A 19,580-nucleotide genomic window follows, 5' to 3' on the forward strand; every position below is an offset into this window, starting at 1 on the left:
TTAGACTCCTACCTACACTCCTGCTGGGACAAGTTAAAAAATAGCTACAGGGAGGCTACGGTATTCAAACTTTCTTTGACTTTATGTCAGACACCCTGCAATGCAGACATTGTCATAAACATGAGAGGAGAAGGAACACATTAATAGCAGTATTATATCAGAAGGCAAAAAATAAAATGTTTTGTAAAATAAGTAAAATTAGTAAAATAAAAAAAATAGAACAAAATAATAAAAATGTTATCTAATAACAACAACAACAATACTACAATTAACAACAACATGAATTCTAGTGAAACATACTAATATCAGGGTTTATGTAGTTGCATTTTACTACTAATATTTTTTGTTTGTTTGTTTGTTTTGAGGGATGGAGTAAATGCAGTGGGATTTTATTTTATTTCTGATACATAATAAAATGACATTAAATTAAAAATAAAATACAATAAATGAGAAACTGGGCGTGGATTTTAGCCAGAGAAATTAATGACTTTAAAATGATCAAAATACTGTTATGAAAATAATAATAATAATAATAATAATAATAATAATAATAATAATAATAATAATAATAATAATAATATTCTGGCTAGATAATAGTATTAACTGCTTTTTAAAAAATAAAATACGCAGCCTGCGAAAAAATTCTCTGAACTCCTAAAAAACCACCTGATTTCTCGTCATCCAATGGCCAAATAAAGATACAAAAATGTTTCATACAAGTATTATAGCTGGGCTTCTGGGTAGTGTAGTTTTGAAAGCAATCCATTATTTTGAATAGGAGAATAACAGCGGTAAAGACAGTGTGTGCAGTTGGGCTGATTCAAATCAGACTGCACATCCTAAAAGCAACATTGGGGTGATTAGATTGTCCCATGTCACTTATAAAGTTAAGCATATGACGGCAACAGTATTCACGCGCGTGTGTGGAGGTGTATTTTCTAAGTGTGTGTTCGGGCCCACCAACCTTCGCACACCCTGCCCCCCACTGGCTCCGCTGCTGCTGAGGCTGTAAAGGCATGCCTTCGGTATATCTGTTGGCTCATTTTGTTCCTAAAGTGCTAGTTTTGCATTTTGTGATGTCAAAAAATGATTTGCCTCATAATATTGTGCCCATTATTGTAGTGTCCTAAGGCACAATGATTTAATCTTCACAATATATATTAAAACAAAGCTAGTACATAAAAATACACGTTATTATTTGTATTAATAATAATACGTTTATAATGACGTTTATCAATGTCAGGTGAAAGCTCATCAGGCAAAAACTGCAATTTTGTCCTTCATGTATCTTTTTTTGTTTAATTATTATAAGACCAGTGACTTACCATGTAAGGTTGTGGTGGGTCCCAGTGCACCCAATCATAAATCATATTGTTGTGGTCACGAACAACATACTTTGCCCAGGGTGAAATTCGATAAAGTAGCTGGCCACTTCGGCTACGTATAACAACCTGGGGAAAGAAACAGTTGAAGGTTTTGTCATTGATTTGATTTCTAATTCGGTACTTTAATTGTAATGTTTTATAGACAGTTCCGGTCATAAATATGAGCCCACCAGGCCTAGATTGCGAAGAAATCTAGAAATGCAATTATAAAACACAACCTATATATATATATATATATATATATATATATATATAATATATATATATATATATATATATATATATATATATATAATGTATTTGTTATACTTTTTATTTTATTTTTTTTATCAGAACTAAGATATTGGCATAGAGATTACACATTGGCCTGCAATTGCCAAATCAAGTGATGTACTTAATAATCAAGCTCTTCTGAGTTACCAAGTACAATATTATTCATAATTTCGTAATTATAATGAATTACTTCATCAAGTATTTCTTGGAAATCTGGCAGAAATTGGGACTACCAACATTTGCCTGCTGATCATTCTTGAACTTTGAAAAGAATGCCTAAGAACTGTGGATTGGACAATTACATAAATAATATCTCTTCACAAAGAAAGCTGTAGTCAAAGGAGAAGCTCAATTTTTAGGCGTGCAGTGTGACAGATATTGCAGCATTATGGGGGGCATGCTTTAACCCTTTTTGCAAGGTCAGGGTATCCAAGGAAGACTTCAACAAAGCAAGGACCCATTTCATAAAAGCGATTTGCGCTGAATTGTAGTCGCAGACACCTTGCAGATTAAAATTTGGGTTTGATAAAACTTTCGCAGGGCTGCATCATCACCGATTTTGATTGAAACTTGCAACAGCCAGATAGCAACTGCAAGTAGCAATTTTCATCGCAAATCCTGTTTGGACATACCACACACTCACACAACTAGCTGGCCACCGATATGGCAGAGAAATCAGGAGAGAGACAGAGTATTTAGGGACCGTTCAAATCCTCTTGATGTGTATACAGACTCAATTACAGAATTAGCATCAAAGTACCAATTGCCAAGAAGGGAGACAACTAATCTTAGGGTGGTCAAACATATAAATATATATATATATATATATATATATATATATATATATATATATATATATATATATATATATATATATATATGTTAATGGATTATTTAAAAATTGTTCTAACACAACTAGAGATTGTCTGAAACAAAACATTGAAAATATTTTTTAAAATTAAAAAACAAAACTTTCAATTTACAATAATTAATTGCTATATCTATATCTATATATCTCTATATATATCTATATCTATTCTATATCTATATCTATATATATATATATATATAATAGATCTATATATTATATCTTATATATATATTATATATATAGTATATAGAACGCGATTATTAAGAAGATAAAAAAAAAAAAAAAAAAAAAAACTGTCACAGATGGATCTCAAATAGCAATCATGGGGTTTCCAAGCAGGTCAATTTACATGGGAAATGGCGATGCTCATGCACGTTTGGGAGAATTAATCGGGTAAATTAGGTTTGTGGCAGAAAAAAAAACGGCAAAGAGAGGATAGGGTAAATCTCATTTACTTGTGTAAATGACAAAACAGAGAGGAAAATCCACGCCCAATTTCGCATTGAAACTCGCATTTCACGTGTAACTGTTAATGAGCGTGTTTATCCTTAACTATAAATACTGCAAGGGATCAGGTCAGTTGTTACTGTGCATTCCAAGATGGCAGAAAGTAGTGGCTAAAGGGCGATTTTATGGTTAGCAGTGGTGTAGTTCAGCATAATGATAATGCGGGTGACTTTTTTATTATAGTTTTTTTTGCTATGTCTAGACTGTCTTGTTGTATATCTCTTGTGGGTTTAGAGTTCTGCAAACCACTTATCATGAACTGAATTTTGCCCTTGTTATAGTATTAAAGCAGCTGTTTGAGAATACCCTTGCTGTTAAAACTATGCTAAAGTTAAACACCAAGTGCAAGTAAGCTGTTTAAATGTAAATTAATTAATTCCTGTCCTTTTTTTTTAATCTCAGCTATGTCCAAAGACAACGCGTGTCTGCCCTCCACATTAATAAATTGAACTGGATGTCATGAGTCAGCTCGATCGCCCAAAACAGCACAAACATCCAACAAGTTGCTGATCCCTCTTATCAAATAAAACTGCAAGGGAATGTATTGATTATGTTTTATTTGTTGTGTTACATTAACATGTAACACAATGGTACATCCAACACAACTTAAAAGAAAGGAGAGAATCTCTGACAGCACAAGCCTCCTCAGTTCGCTGCTGTCCAATTGAAACAGGCTGCTGGCGGAATTGAGCTTGTTTTTGAGAGTCGCTGGTTGTAATTTGAATAAACACCCACTCTAACATGGATTGTGCTTGTTGTGAAAGGCGGCGCCTTTTTTTTTTTTTTTTTCTCGTGAGACTGTAAACAATGAGTTTTTGCAGGATACATCACACAGTGGTAATTTTGGGAACAAATTAATGCACTTCAGTCCATTTTATCAGTATCTGCCGCCTCCCTTTCAAGTACCCACTACCCGTATTTGCCCAAGCATGGTGTTGAATGCTTCCTCAGAAGCTGTCAGCCGTCTGGACAGGTAGGGCTTCTAAGCCAGGTTAGTATACGCAGCATCACCTGATCCCCTATATGCTGTATTGTCTGATTGAAGGGGATATATATATATATATATATCCCGTTGGTTTTCAGCCATGGTGATCTACAATACATCTTGGTCAGTTTAATTTTATACCTCTGAGTTTATTTTTAATTAATGTCATGAGATTAGTTGAAACAGTGTTCACTACTAATGACATCTGAAAAACAATTTGGTCAAGAGCAGTAAAACACATCATTAACCAGTAGGCACAAGGTATTTTGCTTTATTACAGCAGCTTAGATTCACTCGTGTACCAGCTCTCAGTGCACGGAAACCAAAATTTCACTAGTAATCTTCAAAAACAGCACAAGTATCGTACGATTAGCTAATTTAAATATCAGCCCCCACCTTTCCATTCATTTGCATGGCGTCGGGTGAAAAGCCTGGTTTACTTGAGTAAAATAAACTGAGCGAAATGAAACCCATGAGACGAGACATTCTTCTTGTGTAAATGTCTTGAGATAAAAAAAAAAAAAATGTCTTGAAACCCCATGAATGTTGTCCCCTGCTGTGAATGAGCACCTGTACATTTGCAGGAAAGGTTTTCATTCCATTAATATTCCAGCCTTCTCAGATGCCAAAATGTCTGTGTTAGATGCTGTCTTTGGATACCCTGGGAGTAGAAATGGCAGTTTTATTTGGGCAAATTGTGATATCGCTGATCGCTTTGCCAGTGGAGATTTGGGGCTTAGGGGATGTATGGCTTTAGGGAGACAGTGGATAAGATGAAGATGATAATAATAATAATAATAATAATAATAATAAATAATAATAATAATAATAATAATAATAATAATACATTTTATTAATAAGTTGTGTAATAACTATTTATCTATTTTCATTATTGCTTATTTAGATGGATAACAAAACACATGTTTACTTACATTGGATCAAAGGTAGCAGGAAGAGCTTCTCTATCTGCTTTGCTTATCCTCTCTCAATACCAACAACAGCTATTTCAATTATATCGAGACCATTTCTTCCTCCTCAGAGGTCTTTCATCCCTTCTTTTCATTATTTTAATTTAGTTCTGCAGTAGATCTATTCATTTATTTCTACATTTTTTTTTACTACACTTCCTGACAGATTTGTGTTGACCAACCAGTTCAATAATTGCATCAATTTATTCTTTTAAAAAAAATTGGCTTTCCTTGGCACACCTACCATTACATGTAATTACGGAAATCGGCCTCACTGCGCTTTCAAGCTGATTACCGAGTTACTGATTTTTCTCATGGAGTGTTTTCTGAAACGCTCACAGTGACTACCTGTGTCCTCACAAGCATATTGCAATTGCAGATCTTTTATGAAACAGGCCCCAGGATTGTGTTACCTAGCAAGGGGTAAATCGCCTTATGCTAAAAAAAATCAATACAAAAAAAGGCCAATTGACTATAAACCAAGGTTTTTACATGGCAGCAAGTTTGAAGTTCATACCATATATTTTCACAAGGCTTCAGCAGTGACAGTGTTATTTGTGACATAACCTTTTGTAACTCACAAGTTGCTGCTAACAAGAAAGTTCTTTATTAACAACCGAGATATGTTGAAAGTAGTCCTGGCTAACTTAATAACATTACATATTACTTGTTATATTTCTTTCTCTTGCCTTGTCCTGTGAAATAGTTGTTGTGACTGTTGTTTACTTTAACTGCTGTACACATCTGGTAATTCATTTATTAAATGTGTCAAACAGGTTTTTACAATTTTTGCCGTACAAATACGTTTCACTTTTGGCATATAAACAATGTACTGTATATTTCCTGACTCAATAATTTTTCATTATGAAAAGAAAATCATACTAACATTAAAATTCAATAAAACTAATCAAATGAGCAATAACAAAAAAGTCTATAGAAAACTAACAATATGGTGATAAAGCAGTAACCGTAAAAATGATGGGGTGATGCAATAAATGTAGCCACCACTGTGTAAGAGAGCAAGCAAGCAAACACATAAAAGTGGTACATACAGTCAAGTACGAGACTCCTCTCGATCTTGTCCTAATAAACTTCAAAATACACAGTGGTACACACGTTTCCCATGTTTTTGAAGTGTATTATCAAAACTGGCAAGAAGGGATACATATTTTTTTGTTCATAGTATTAGTCTTATTAAATGACAAGGCTTAGAAAGACAGATTTGATTGACCTGAGACATTGTCATCAGGGCTTATAGCACTAACATTAGAGCACTCTGCTGCGTCAGGGTTAAAATAAAGAAAAGACCACTAGGTGTACAAAAGAGAAAAGGTAACGAGACAAAATTGTTTATTTTTTGCAGAAAGTAACTAATATTATTACTCAGATTTAAAATGTAATACGTTATCTCGTTATTGACAAACTATTATTACAGTAACGCATTACTTAAGTCTGTTTCAGCGTCATTAGGCAGCACATCACTAGGGTCGCCACGATATGAGGTTCACAATACATTAAAATCCTTTTTAAAAATGATGCTTTTCTTCCAGAGTATTTGTAACATCCAACCGATTGGAACCACACCATTCTAGCTCACTTGGTGTGTGGCATTTTTTTCATAAGACTATATCGCTTTATAGAGGCAAATGTAGTTGAATATATTAACAACATACACTACCAATGTATGTGATTGGTGGAAACAGCAGTACAGACCCAACTTGTTAATGACTCTAGTTCTAAACCATTTTAAGCCACAAGAAGAGAAAGCATTTAACCTAAAGTTGTGCATGGATACTATGTTTTATGAAACAGAATACACCATGAACGTATGAATATATGCTGTAAGAATGCATCATGTATACAACCCACTGTTCCATTCAGGGACTCATAGGTTATTCATCCATCCTCATTTGTGGAATGAGCATTTAAGGAATTTTCTTTGTATATATAAAAGCAATGGAGCAGGGAACTCTACACTGAAAACTGGAAGCAATATTTTAAGATATGTATGTAGACTCTTTAATTAAAAAAAGGGCTCAAAGTCACATTATCTAGCACTGCAGACTGACAACAGAAATAGCACAGTGAGTTGTGCACGGATACAGGAGTCGCTGCATTTACAATCACGCAGTCAAGAAAATGACTGCGGTTCAGCGTGAGATCTGATGAACCAGCAAACCCATAATTTCAAGAGTATACTTTGCCTTTGCAATTTAATGAAACAAGAATTACTGACAGAGAGCACCTGCAAGAATAAAGGGCTGTTTGGGTGGTAATAGGGCCTCAGGAGAAGGAAAGTGAGTCGAGATAAACAGTTTTTAGGGAATTTCAACCACGAGTAATTCTAAACAAGAACTGCTTTAACTGTTTATTCAAAACGTGCTCTGCCATATGCAGGCAAACTAAACACTTTGCACAAAAATGTAATTTAAAAAATCTGTTGCATTTAAAAAAATGTATTGACATGAAACAACGAGAAAAGCTTTAGGATAATGAAAGTGAAGGCCCATTCTTTGTGATTTTGGCTGCTAACATTCTTCAATCCAATCCGTGTAGGAAATATTTCCATTGATCTGTAACAAACGTAATTATCTGTTTTGCTCAGTTATGTTGAAGTATGCAATTTGCTGCATGGAGATTTACTCAGTGCAAGTTAACAAGACCACAGCAGCTTCAAACATTCGATCCACTGTAGTTCAGGAAAATGCACAAAGAATTAACTTTATATATATAATATATATATATATATATATATATATATATATATATATATATATATATATATATATATATATATATATATATATATATATATATATTGTGTTTGTTTAAATTAATTGCAGAGGTTCGTGATTCTATATGCATTGGCTTTAATTTCCATTCAACAATGGTATTTATTTATTATTTTCACCTGTGCCAGAGTAGGCTACCTCAAGAATGAATTACAAGAAACATCACAATATATTATATCTAGGGCTTCTGATTTTTGGTTTTAACTGATAAAATACCCCTGATACACACAAAAAAAATGAAATAGGTGGATAGCCAATGGTTAACCAATTCACATTAACTTTACCCTTTTTCCATTAAAGAATAAAACCTACTACAAAAATAATAATAAATATATTTCCCAGTGCTGCTGTGCAATATCCTGCCTTCCTGACTTGCAACTATCATTGATTCGTTCTGAATACTTTAAACCCACCCAACTACTCAGTGACAGCACATTCCTACATTTCTATTGGATACTCCGCTTGCAAGATTTAAAACAAGATTAGAATCAGGATGGAGGCTTGTTAGTGGGATTGAAAGCTGTATTACAGCTTTATTTAAAACAGAATTTTGGCTAAATGTACAAAAACCCAGAAGAATGTGCCTGTGACCATAGGGATTTCATTGTGGAAGACAGCAAAGGAAAGAAGGTACAACTTAAGTGTGCAAGTACTGTCGAGTTACTACTATACATATTTTGGACAGAAAAATAAAATGCTCAAGCATTTTGAAAAGTAACTAAAAAAACTAATTTCATACAGTATATCAAAAACAAAAGCCCTGAGAAAAAAACAATTTCCAAATAACTGGGAAATAGGTAAAAAATAAGCACCAAATAATACAATTAATAAAACCTGAAAAACAGAAGCCCTAATTATATCCCAAAGTATTTTTTCAGACATTCTAATATGCCCTTAAGTACAGGTATCGTAAAATAGTACCACTGTAATCTTTTAAACCAATGGTACTCATAATACAGCCAGTGGGTCACATGCTATTTCCAGGTCTATTGTACACTTCTAGGACTAGTTTGAAAATCAGGATACACACACACACACAGATTTAGGGCATAAAAACATGCTGTGTTTTTTTTTTTTTTTTTTTTGCTTAATGGTCTCACCCACAGAACTGTGTTAAATCCAACCCCCAATGAGATTCAATGTACCAACTTAACAAAGAACCTCCAGTGCGTCAACACTTTGAGAGGTCCGTAGCACACCACCACCAAGGCTTTAAATGTGTTTCTCACGTGACTGAAGACAAATTATTCCGTTAATTATTAGACATAGGAGATGTAATGAAGCCTATTATTTTACTATCCACCTGTCACATTAATGACAGACACTGTAGTAAAGTAGGTGATATTTTCATTAAGCAATCCTTGATCTTAATGCACAATATACATTGCATTTGTATGCTGTATTAGAACAGATATCAGAACTATGTCTATGGTGTTAACCTCAAACCAGTATATTTGTGCTGAATTCAGAACACTGCAGTGCTGCATGTTTGAATCAGCTTTTCGGCTCAGTGAACATTCACCTGATAAAGATTTCACATACTTATTGTATGGAAAAAAAATGTACCTTTGGTGGGATTTACTATAATTTTCTGGACCATAATATAAAACAAGTCTATTCCTCTGAGCCATTTATCCTGGCAGATATTGGTTAGAAGCAATTATCAACATTAAATTTCAAGCAATTTCACGCCCTATTAGTGAACAGCACATGCATGCATAAATAAGTAGAAATCGCTCATACCGGTACTTATCTCTCTACTGCTCAGCATTACGCTATAAGTTTTCACAAGTTCAAAAAATGGTACTGGAGATTTTTTCAAATTGTACATTTTAATAGTTACAAATTGATGCCAGTGGTTGTACTTGTATGTGAACTGACAAAGAGGAGAATGAAGCATAAAAAGAAATCAAAATGAAGAGAAGCAATCAGTTGGAACAAAAGGTATCATCTTAGTCTTTATGATGTGCATTGTACAGATGGAGATGAGCAATTCACAAATAGAGGAGGGAGACCTGCTGAATCCACGTATGCCATAAAAGGGATGGAAAACACACTGTCATTTGTATAAGACAAACATCAGCTGCATCAGTAGTAGGTGCAGTAGATTTGTACCATTGAATACAGGATGAACTGGTAAGCAATAACCATGAAAAACTGCTGATGGGTAAAGGAACACCAGAATTAAACAGGGTTCTCCCTAGGCCTTTTTAGCAGGGCGGGCCTCCTGGCAAAGTGGCTGTCGCCACCCGGCTGAAAACTCCTGATCCGCCCATCTTGTAGATGCTACTGTGCCTTTAACAACAAGTATTGATTGTGCTTCTAGAGGACTAGATCAGTTCCGCATTGCTGGTGAAAAAAAAAAAATGTTGTGACAAGACAGCTTTGTTACGTCTTGACACAACATTAACCAATCAGAGAGTTGAAGGGGTGGGTTTTCTGTATTAAAAACGTTAAAAATGACTGCTAAAAAAAGCCAATTATTTTCAAAGCAAAAATAGTAGCATGAATGCAGGGGGTCAAAATAAGCCGACGATTGGCAAAATCCATCGCTTAATACTATTTTTGCACCGGCTACTTTATTAAAAAAATATTACCATTATTTTCGGGTATTATCATTAAGTAATTTTTTTGTCATATTATTGTACTGTAAGGTGATATATAGTACATAATAGCTACATATATGCACCAAAAAAAATAAAAATAATAATATGTACCCTGGTGCTTGTGAGAGCTATTGGGAGTTCATATATAGAGGCTGTGTGCCTTTAAGAAGAAAGGCGCGATGTGATATCAACTGAACACTTGTCAGCTGACATATAAATGCTTAAGTGCAGAGGTGCTGGATTATTACACTCCAGTTTCACGCAACAGTTACGATGGTGACCAAACAAGTCAGTGCCGTTGTGTTAAAAAAAATGGCTAAAATTAACAGTTGCATTAAAAATATGTAGAACAGCGAAAAATTCAAAAAAACTTAAAGAAAACAATTTAAATAAACCAATAAACTCAATAATTAAGCTAAAAAGGAAGTGAAAAGGTTACCCTTTTTTTGTTAACTCAAATAACCCTAAGTTATCTTTCCCTAGTCAAATCGTAGAGTGCATAAATAAGCACAGTAATTCACCACAATAAAAAACAGTAATGAAAAAGAAAATGTAGAACATAAAAAGCACAACGAGATACAGTCAACGAAAGACAACACATTATTCAAATTATTTGTTGTATTATATATTTAAGGTAAGGCAAGTTTATTTTTCCGTTAAAAGTGCTCCCGGCTATAATGTTCTGCCGCCCGGCAGTAAAGAAACCTTGGGAAGAACCCTGTTAAGCAGTAAACAAAAAACCTTAGGCATTTTAGTTAAAGCACATTTCAATCGTAAGACAAGCAATCAGTAAAACAATCTTAACAGATAGATTGCAAGCCTCAGAGTTCAACTACTGTGCCTCGAAATGTGTATGTGTGATTTAGACTTTGGTCTCTGATTTCAGTTTCACTTTCACCGCTGATAGTCTGAACACATGACAAGTAGCAGGAGGCTGTGATGGAAAAACAATCAAATCAACCAATGGTCGAATATGTTTTTAAAGGCCATGGTTATGGCAATCTAATCTGGCCACTCTGAACCAAACAGCCTCTTCCTGTTACTACCTGAAAAACTTGCACCTTGTGTGTAACTCTCAAGACTGATCTGCCTTGTGTTATACCCGTTATGTAATATACATCTTGCATACTACCCTAGAATACTATAAGAAAGTAAACTATGCACCTTGTAAAAAACACTGAATAGGGCACTGCATCTTTAAGAACCAGGCAGAACACACTTTTCATTGAACTCTCATCCCAGCCACCTGAAGCAAGAAAAATACAATTTCTGCTTTCCTGACTCCATTAGATCTTGTTCAAGAAAGAGGTGTCTTAATGGACTCCATAACAAAGGTTTTGCAGGTTCTCTGCAGCTGGTATTTCAAACTGATGGTTTATTCTTAAGCACTTTTCCATTCAGTTATATGTCAAGCAGGTTGTTTCTCAGTCTGTGGATTTATATCAATTCCCCTTTTCCCTTCAAACCCCTAACCTTCCCCAGTAGGTAATACAGGTACTGTTTTACCGCTATTTTCTGTACATCCTTAGTAACGTTTATAGCTTGATATTTTCCTTGTGAATGTTCTTTTTTTGAGGTGTTAAAAACATGCAGAGGTCTTTACTGCATTATTGGTCTTATAATTAATAAGACACAAACTTATTAAGTTGATATACCAACAGATTCACAAATTTTAAGAGTCATTCATGCATATGAACAGTCAATGAGCAGTACTTGCAGAGCCATGGCTTTATAAAGTTACAGTATTCTTCAACATCCTAGTTTCCTTCTGTGAATCCTGCTGTCTTATACACTTGCTATGTGGAGACAGGTTAAACATATGAAATAATTTTAGGAAGAATCTTTTGTAGCAAAAGTTTTAGCTTTTGTGGATGAGGAAAAAAGTTACAAGAAATAGATGTCTACAATTATATATTTCAGCAATTATTTTGCAAAACTCCATAAATGCCAATTCAAAAGGAATCATACCCTTTGATGTTATTATAGTTTTGTCTACAAGGTGCTAAAAATATGATAATGGAAAACCTAATTCTAGAAAAGTCTGGAAAATGTTGGATTGTAGGTGAACATTCTAGAGAGTATAAAAGGTTTAGGCATAGGGTGATTGCTGTCATTACCAAAAAGTCAATATGGGAAAGAGTAAAGAGCTATCTAAAGACCTTAGGCAGAAAACTATTTATTGTCATAAAGCTGGAGAAGTATACAAGATTTCCAAGGATTTGAGTATCCCAATTTTTGTTATCAAGAAGTACAAGACTAATTTTACTGTCACAATGTTCACTCGGTCTGGAAGAAAGAAGGTTCTTTCACCAAGTAGAAGAACTGTGAGGAAGGTTAATAACAATCTGAGATTGACTGCCAAAGATATTCAAAGTGAACTGGCTGCAAGTGGGACTGGGGTTTCCATTTCAATCACAGGTCGAGTATTGCATGGTGAAGGTCTCAATGGTCGCAGGCTGAGGAAAAAAAGTCATCTGAATGATGGATAGGAGTTCTGGTCAAAGATTTTGTGGAATGATGAAACAAAAATTGAGCTATTTGGTCACGCTAATAGTCGTTACATTTTGGGGACCGACATATCGCATATACGTTACATCACAATTCTCCGCCTACCTCTATACACCAATTGTGTGAAGAAATGCCTGAATGGATTAACAGACACCTTCCATCGTATTGCGTCAAAGCCTATAGAAAGGGCAAACAGAGGTCCAACCCGATGCTCGGTACAGGTCCTAAAAGTGGTCAGGCAGTGTATGCCAAGACCTTAAATAATACATACATGCTGATAAAATAAAAATAAACATAAGTGGCACTAAAGTTCCATTCAGATTTGTTCGATATATGACTGAAAGCAAAATCATTTTCAAGATACAAATGTCACTGAAAAAAAAAAAAACTGTTTTGACATTTATAAAAAAAAAAAAAAAAATTGGTCTGCGAAATGCATTTTGTTTGTTTTTAGTACAGTAAAGCCCTAATATTGAATGGCTGTTTGTTATATACGGTTTTTATTCACCTTCGGAGGATATCCTTATATAAACCACATACCATGAACGATCATTCAGTATCCTCTATATCAGGGGTTTTCAACCGGGGTACTTCATAGTGGGTATGCAGGATGACTCAGAAATGCAGAAATATAAATTTAGTAAAAGAAAATCTTGAATTGATTTTTTTTTTTTTAACAGTATTATAGATTATCTTTGTGCATAAATATTTCAAGTTTGTTTAGCAGCTCAAAGTAACCCCACTTAAAAAAAAAAAAAAAAAAAGAAATCTATCACGTCCGTTTTCCACCACACAGGCAGGTGTCTGGCAATTCTGCCTATGGAAAGCGCTCTGAAATGCTCCAGTAAACCAATAATAAATCATAATACTCGTATTTAGTTGTTTTTTGTTTTATTTATTAGGCGCGGCTGCATTTTAATAACAGCAATAGCAGCTGGTTGAATTTGTTTTTACTGTTGAAATGGATACATTTCTTATGTGCATAAGAAAAATGAAGAAAACCAAACACAAGAGTCTACAAAAAGTGCAACATGACAGTTATTCTGAATCCCTTTAGATATTTTTATGTTGGCTTTTATAACGTTTATAATTGTTAGCTATTATAGTTTTGTCTTGAGGTCAGTATTTTTGATATTGTGAACATTTTAAATGGCACACAACTATGCTGAGATGGGAAGTAGGCTAAACAGTAACGTTTAAAGCGAGCCCGTCAATGCGGCCTTGTGACAGAAAGACAATCAACCTTGCTTGTTAATCTCCCTCCCCACCTGTGAGGGCGGGAAGTCAGTCAGTCTGGAAAAAGGCGAAACTCCGTTGCAAGAATGTATTAACCTGGAAGGGAAACAACGTAGCAGCTGCATTCGTGTACCGCGGGGTCATGTGTGACAGCATATAAGGGGGGTGGAGAATCGTAATCTGTTCCTTTCTTTTTGGTTATTAATAAGTGACCTGGAAGGACCTGTATTTGTGTGGTGAATAATCGTGTGTTTCTTTTGTTCTGTCTATTGTTGCCTGTAATCGTTAGATGGCTAACATGTTCCTGCACAAACACGGGACAGCATTTCACTTGTACCACTGTAAACTGTATTGTACCACAATAACTAATTCACCCACTAAACTGACTTGTGTATGTGTTTTGTGTTTACTGAGGGGATAGAATAATGGAAAAATTGTTTTGGGACCAGCCCAGGAATTATAAACGTAAGTAATACACGTCGCTGTATTACTTACCAACATTATTATTTACTTTTTGTTTCGTCGTCAGGAACTGGACATAAGAAAATAAACAAACCTTTTTCACCTGGATTACAATTGTCTGTCTGTTCCTTGATCATTTGCACACTATTAACCACTTTGCCACAGGGCTCTACAGTGTGGTAGATGACTGTGACTGGAGTTGTGAATGGAGCTAACGAAAATCAAGGTCATCTACCACACGGTAGAGCATGCATAGAGAGGGCTCTATCACTATTAGAAAACAATTTCTTTATATTATTTAAAAAAAAAAAAAATTAAAACCTGTATTTACCTTGAAGTTATGATATGTTTAACCTTCCACTGAGGAAAATAGTTCCTAACATAATTAGAATAGAAAACATGACACACATAGAGAAAACTGTTATTTTTTATTTGACCAACATTTATTTATTGGGATCTTACTTATCATAATTTATCTGGACATTGGCAGATAAATTAACTGTAAAACTGTTGAATAGTCCGTGTAGTATAGACTCAGAATTGAAACTTGTTGAAGGTCGGGGGTCATTCATGCTGGCAGGAAGCGGATTGGCTGGTGCGGAAAGAACTGAAACAGGGTTGGCAGTTTGGCTGGCTGGTTTTGAGGGAGGGTGTTGTTCGATCCAGCTGATGACAGAATGGTGGACCAATTGTGTCTTTCCTGTCGATTTGCTGTCCAGTAGCTGCAAATTGAGCCTTCGCTACTGTGTCCTGTCAGAGACATGATTTCCCTTGTCTCTAGACCAGCGTCAGAAAGTAACCGAACGGTAGTTGCTCTTATACAGTGGTTGGTGAATCTTTTGCTAAGCATTGCTTTACGCACAAGGTAGCCATTAAATTGCCAATCGTGTTTTTCCCTAGTGGTTTGCAGGTGTACCAAATAGGTTGTGTGGCAGCATTTTCAGGAGAGAATGGCTTAGAAACATGGTGGATTTTGAGGCATTCTAGACATGCATTTACAAGGAATTGTACTGGACACATTCGGTCAGCAGGCTTTTCAAACATGCTGCCTGAAAGCACGGCTTTATTTTCCTAAGTTGCATCAGAATGTTTTTTTACGTGTTCATCGTAGGTTAGAGTCGCATATCTCAAGCCGTTTCTGGCTGTATTTACTTTGAAAGCGGTAGCAGGCAAGGCTTGCAGACCTTCTCTGCCTCGACAGGCAAATTGTAGCTGTATATCAAACCACAGTTTATAAAGAAACCCTCCTGGTTCGTCGGTAGTTAAGATGCCAGGAGCCCAAAATTCGAAAGGTTGTGCGAGGGGTGTGCGCGTCGCAAATGGCCATTGTGCCGAAATCGTGCCAAGTTGCCATCTTTCGAAACGTCCTGTGACGATAGGTAAATGCGTCGGTTTGTCTAGCTATATTTTACTTGCTGTCTTTTAAGAAAAAAAAAATAATAATTACGTAACGTTGGGATTGCAGGACAGGGATATAAAGCTAGCACTGTTGCATGACAGGAGGAAGTTGTGCGCGAGGTGTGTTGTGGGAGATGAGATGAGCTGAGCAAGAGAGAGAGATTGAGAAAGCAGTTTTGAAAATACAGCGGCACGTTATTGAAGATAACAAGTTTAGCTGTGCTTTGTTTATTTTTTCAAGCATAGCTGTTGGATGTTTTATAGAATATAGTGAAGGAAGAAATAACTAATTATTAGAGTGAGCTGTGTTGCAGTGGGAGCTGTGGCTGGAGTGCGTGTGGAACCTGTGGAGACGTGTTGCTGCCGAATCTACGTTGGGTTTTTCTACTATTAGTGTTTCCTAATCGGGACAATTGTTTTTCATTGAACTATCTAAACTTTCATGCTGATTTGATTATGGTGGAAAAGGAGAACATACTACCAGCTTAATTGCTTTAAAGCTAATGGGAATTTACTGCGACTCGTTTTTACGCACAGATGCATTTTATTTCTACTTCTTTCATCTCTCCTGCTGCTTTGGATAAACGTGCTGGAACTCTTGCGCAACATTTAATGAATATATTCTGTGCTGGGTTACATGTTATGAAAGTGTAATTTGTTTAATGTATTGTAATGCATTGCAACCTTATTAGTTATGCTACATAGTTTTATTATTTATATTTGCATAGTATAGGTAAGCCATTGACTTTAGTTTTATTGAATATTGCAAGTTAAGAATAGTGTTGGGTAAGACAACAATTAGAAACAATATAGCATAATGAATGGTCTTAAATCATAATGATTGATCACTTGAGATTTTGAAATTGAAATGTTGCTTGTGCTTTTAATTCGGTGGTTTGAGACAATCATTAGATTTGTTTTGTTTAATTGATGGTTAATTAATCTGTCATGTTCACTGTTTTAAGAAACGTTATGTGCAATATGTTAGCTACTTATGTGTAATATAACGAGCTTATTAAGTGTGTAAAAACATAGTCATATATAATTGGTTCAATATCTAAGTGCAAAATATAATAATGTGCAATATAATTTATCGGGCTCAGTTTAGTTAATTACTAGTGTGATTGGTAGATTGAGGTAATTGACTAGTATTTTCATTTGTTAGATCCCTGTGTCAGTAACTAAGAGGCCTGCTTGTTACTTTGAGTGTAATAAAAAACTTGAGGACTGAATGGTTCATTAGTGCTTCTTCTTTAACTGTTTTTTTACCTCCTCTGTCCTGTTTATATATCTTAATAATTACAGAGTTATTATTCCCTGGGCATATATAGGATGTAGTGGTGTCACATATAGAAAAGTGAATTACTATATCCTAGTAGCGGTTTGGTGACAATTAAAAATGGTAGATTATGCATTTGCCTGGCACCCCAGATAGCCAACCGTTACAGTCCTTTTTGCGCATCACAATCCATTCTGCGCTGTGCAGAAATAAAATGTAAGCATCGTGCAATATGGGGGGAGTGGTCGACAATATGCGTGATCCTGGTATATTCTAAGATATGCACCAAGCACAAAACCAGGTTTGTGACGGGCAGAATAGGACTGTGTTAATTCCACGCACACTACCATTCCAGCACTGACTACAAACAGACAACAATGGGAAACGTGGGTAGCATGCAGCGTGTCCGTCAACATGTGGACGTGAATGATGCAAGGCACACCGAGCAAAAGCAACCCCGACATAGGCGAAGATATGCTGAAAGGGTGTACCGGCCTCAGCACACATATGAGGAGCTCAGCAATGAGCAAATCGTGTCCAGCTATCGTCTCGACTCATCTATGCCACATGCTGCATGATGACCTGACTGGAACAAACCTGCGCAGTCATGCCTTGTCTGATAAATTGGTAGTGTCTGTCTGTATGTGTATCCTGGCTACCGGGACCTTCCAGAAGGTAGCAGGTGATACAGTGGGTATCACCCAGTCAGCCGTGTCCCGCCACCTCGACCAGTTCATAACCGCGTTCCTGCGGTGTGCTGAGGAACATATTAAATTCCCCAGTATCAGAGCAAACAGTGAGGAGATAATGCAGGGTTTTTATGTGGTCGCAAACCTGCTGCGCATGGTAGGTGCAATTGACTGCACCCATACTGCTATCCGGGTACCTGTTCCAGTTGTCCTGTTCTATCAGGATTCCAGTTGTATTCAGAATAGTGGAAAATTTTAATCGCTATTCCATGCCATGCAAACAGGGTATTCCAAATGAATCCGTCCTTATTTTGTATACCAGTATTCCGAAATGTGATACCGAATACCACTCATATATGCTATTATATATATATATATATATATATATATATATATATATATATATATATATATATATATATATATATATACACACACACACACACACACACACACACACACAGTACTGTGCAAAAGTTTTAGGCAGATGTGAAAGAATGCTTTCAAAAATAGACACGTTAATAGATTATATTTATCAATTAACTAAATGCAAAGTGAGTGAACAGAAGAAAAATCTAAACCAAATCCATATTTGGTGTGACCACCCTTTGCCTTCAAAACAGCATCAATTCTTCTAGGTACACTTGCACAAAGTCAGGGATTTTGTAAGCATATAGTCAGGTGTATGATAACAATTACACCAAATAGGTGCTAATGATCACCAAATCAATATGTAGGTTGTAACACAATCATTAATTGAAACAGAAACAGCTGTGTAGGAGGAATAAAACTGGGTGAGGAACTGCCAAACTCAACTAACAAGGTGAGGTTGCTGAAGACAGTTTACTGTCAAAAGTCATACACCATGGCAAGACTGAGCACAGCAACAAGACACAGGGTAGTTGTACTGCATCAGCAAGGTCTCTCCCAGGCAGAAATTTCAAGGCAGACAGGGGTTTCCAGATGTGCTGTCCAAGCTGTTTTGAAGAAGCACAAAGAAACGGGCAACGTTGAGGACTGTAGACGCAGTGGTCAGCCAAGGAAACTTACTGCAGCAGATGAAAGACACATCATGCTTACTTCCCTTCGTAATCGGAAGATGTCCAGCAATGCCATCAGGTCAGAATTGGCAGAAAACAGTGGGACCCTGGTATACCCATCTACTGTCCGGAGAAGTCTGGTCAGAAAATGGCAGCAGGTGCTCCGAATTTCTGCAAATGGAGTTGGGGATTTGGTCAGAATTAATGGTCTCCTCAGTGCTGAGAAGTAGAGGCAGATACTTATCCATCATGCAATACCATCAGGGAGGCATCTGATTGGGCCCAAATTTATTCTGCAGCATGACAACGACCTCAAACATACAGCGAAAGTCATTAAGAACTATCTTCAGTGTAAAGAAGAACAAGGAGTCCTGGAAGTGATGGTATGGCCCCCACAGAGCCCCGATCTCAACATCATCGAGTCTGTCTGGGATTACATGAAGAGAGAGAAGCAACTGAGGCTGCCTTAATCCACAGATGAACTGTGACTAGTTTACCAAGATGTTTGGGCCAACCTACCTGCCGAGTTCCTTCAAAAACTGTGTTCAAGTGTACCTAGAAGAATTGATGCTGTTTTGAAG

General features: G+C 36.0%; 1 protein-coding gene across 2 annotated transcripts in view; it reads right to left on the reverse strand.

Moving 5' to 3' along the window:
* The window catches only part of LOC121320401 (1,4-alpha-glucan-branching enzyme-like), a 257,808-nt gene that overhangs the window by 169,557 nt on the left and 68,671 nt on the right, over positions 1–19,580 (reverse strand). For both annotated transcript variants that reach the window (XM_041258689.1, XM_041258690.1), the window contains one exon: positions 1,326–1,451. In XM_041258689.1, the coding sequence (XP_041114623.1) occupies positions 1,326–1,451 (126 nt within the window). The remainder of the gene's footprint in view (positions 1–1,325; positions 1,452–19,580) is intronic.

This window comes from Polyodon spathula, chromosome 9 (genome assembly GCF_017654505.1).
Source record: "Polyodon spathula isolate WHYD16114869_AA chromosome 9, ASM1765450v1, whole genome shotgun sequence".
In the NCBI taxonomy this organism is placed as follows: Eukaryota; Metazoa; Chordata; class Actinopteri; order Acipenseriformes; family Polyodontidae; genus Polyodon; species Polyodon spathula.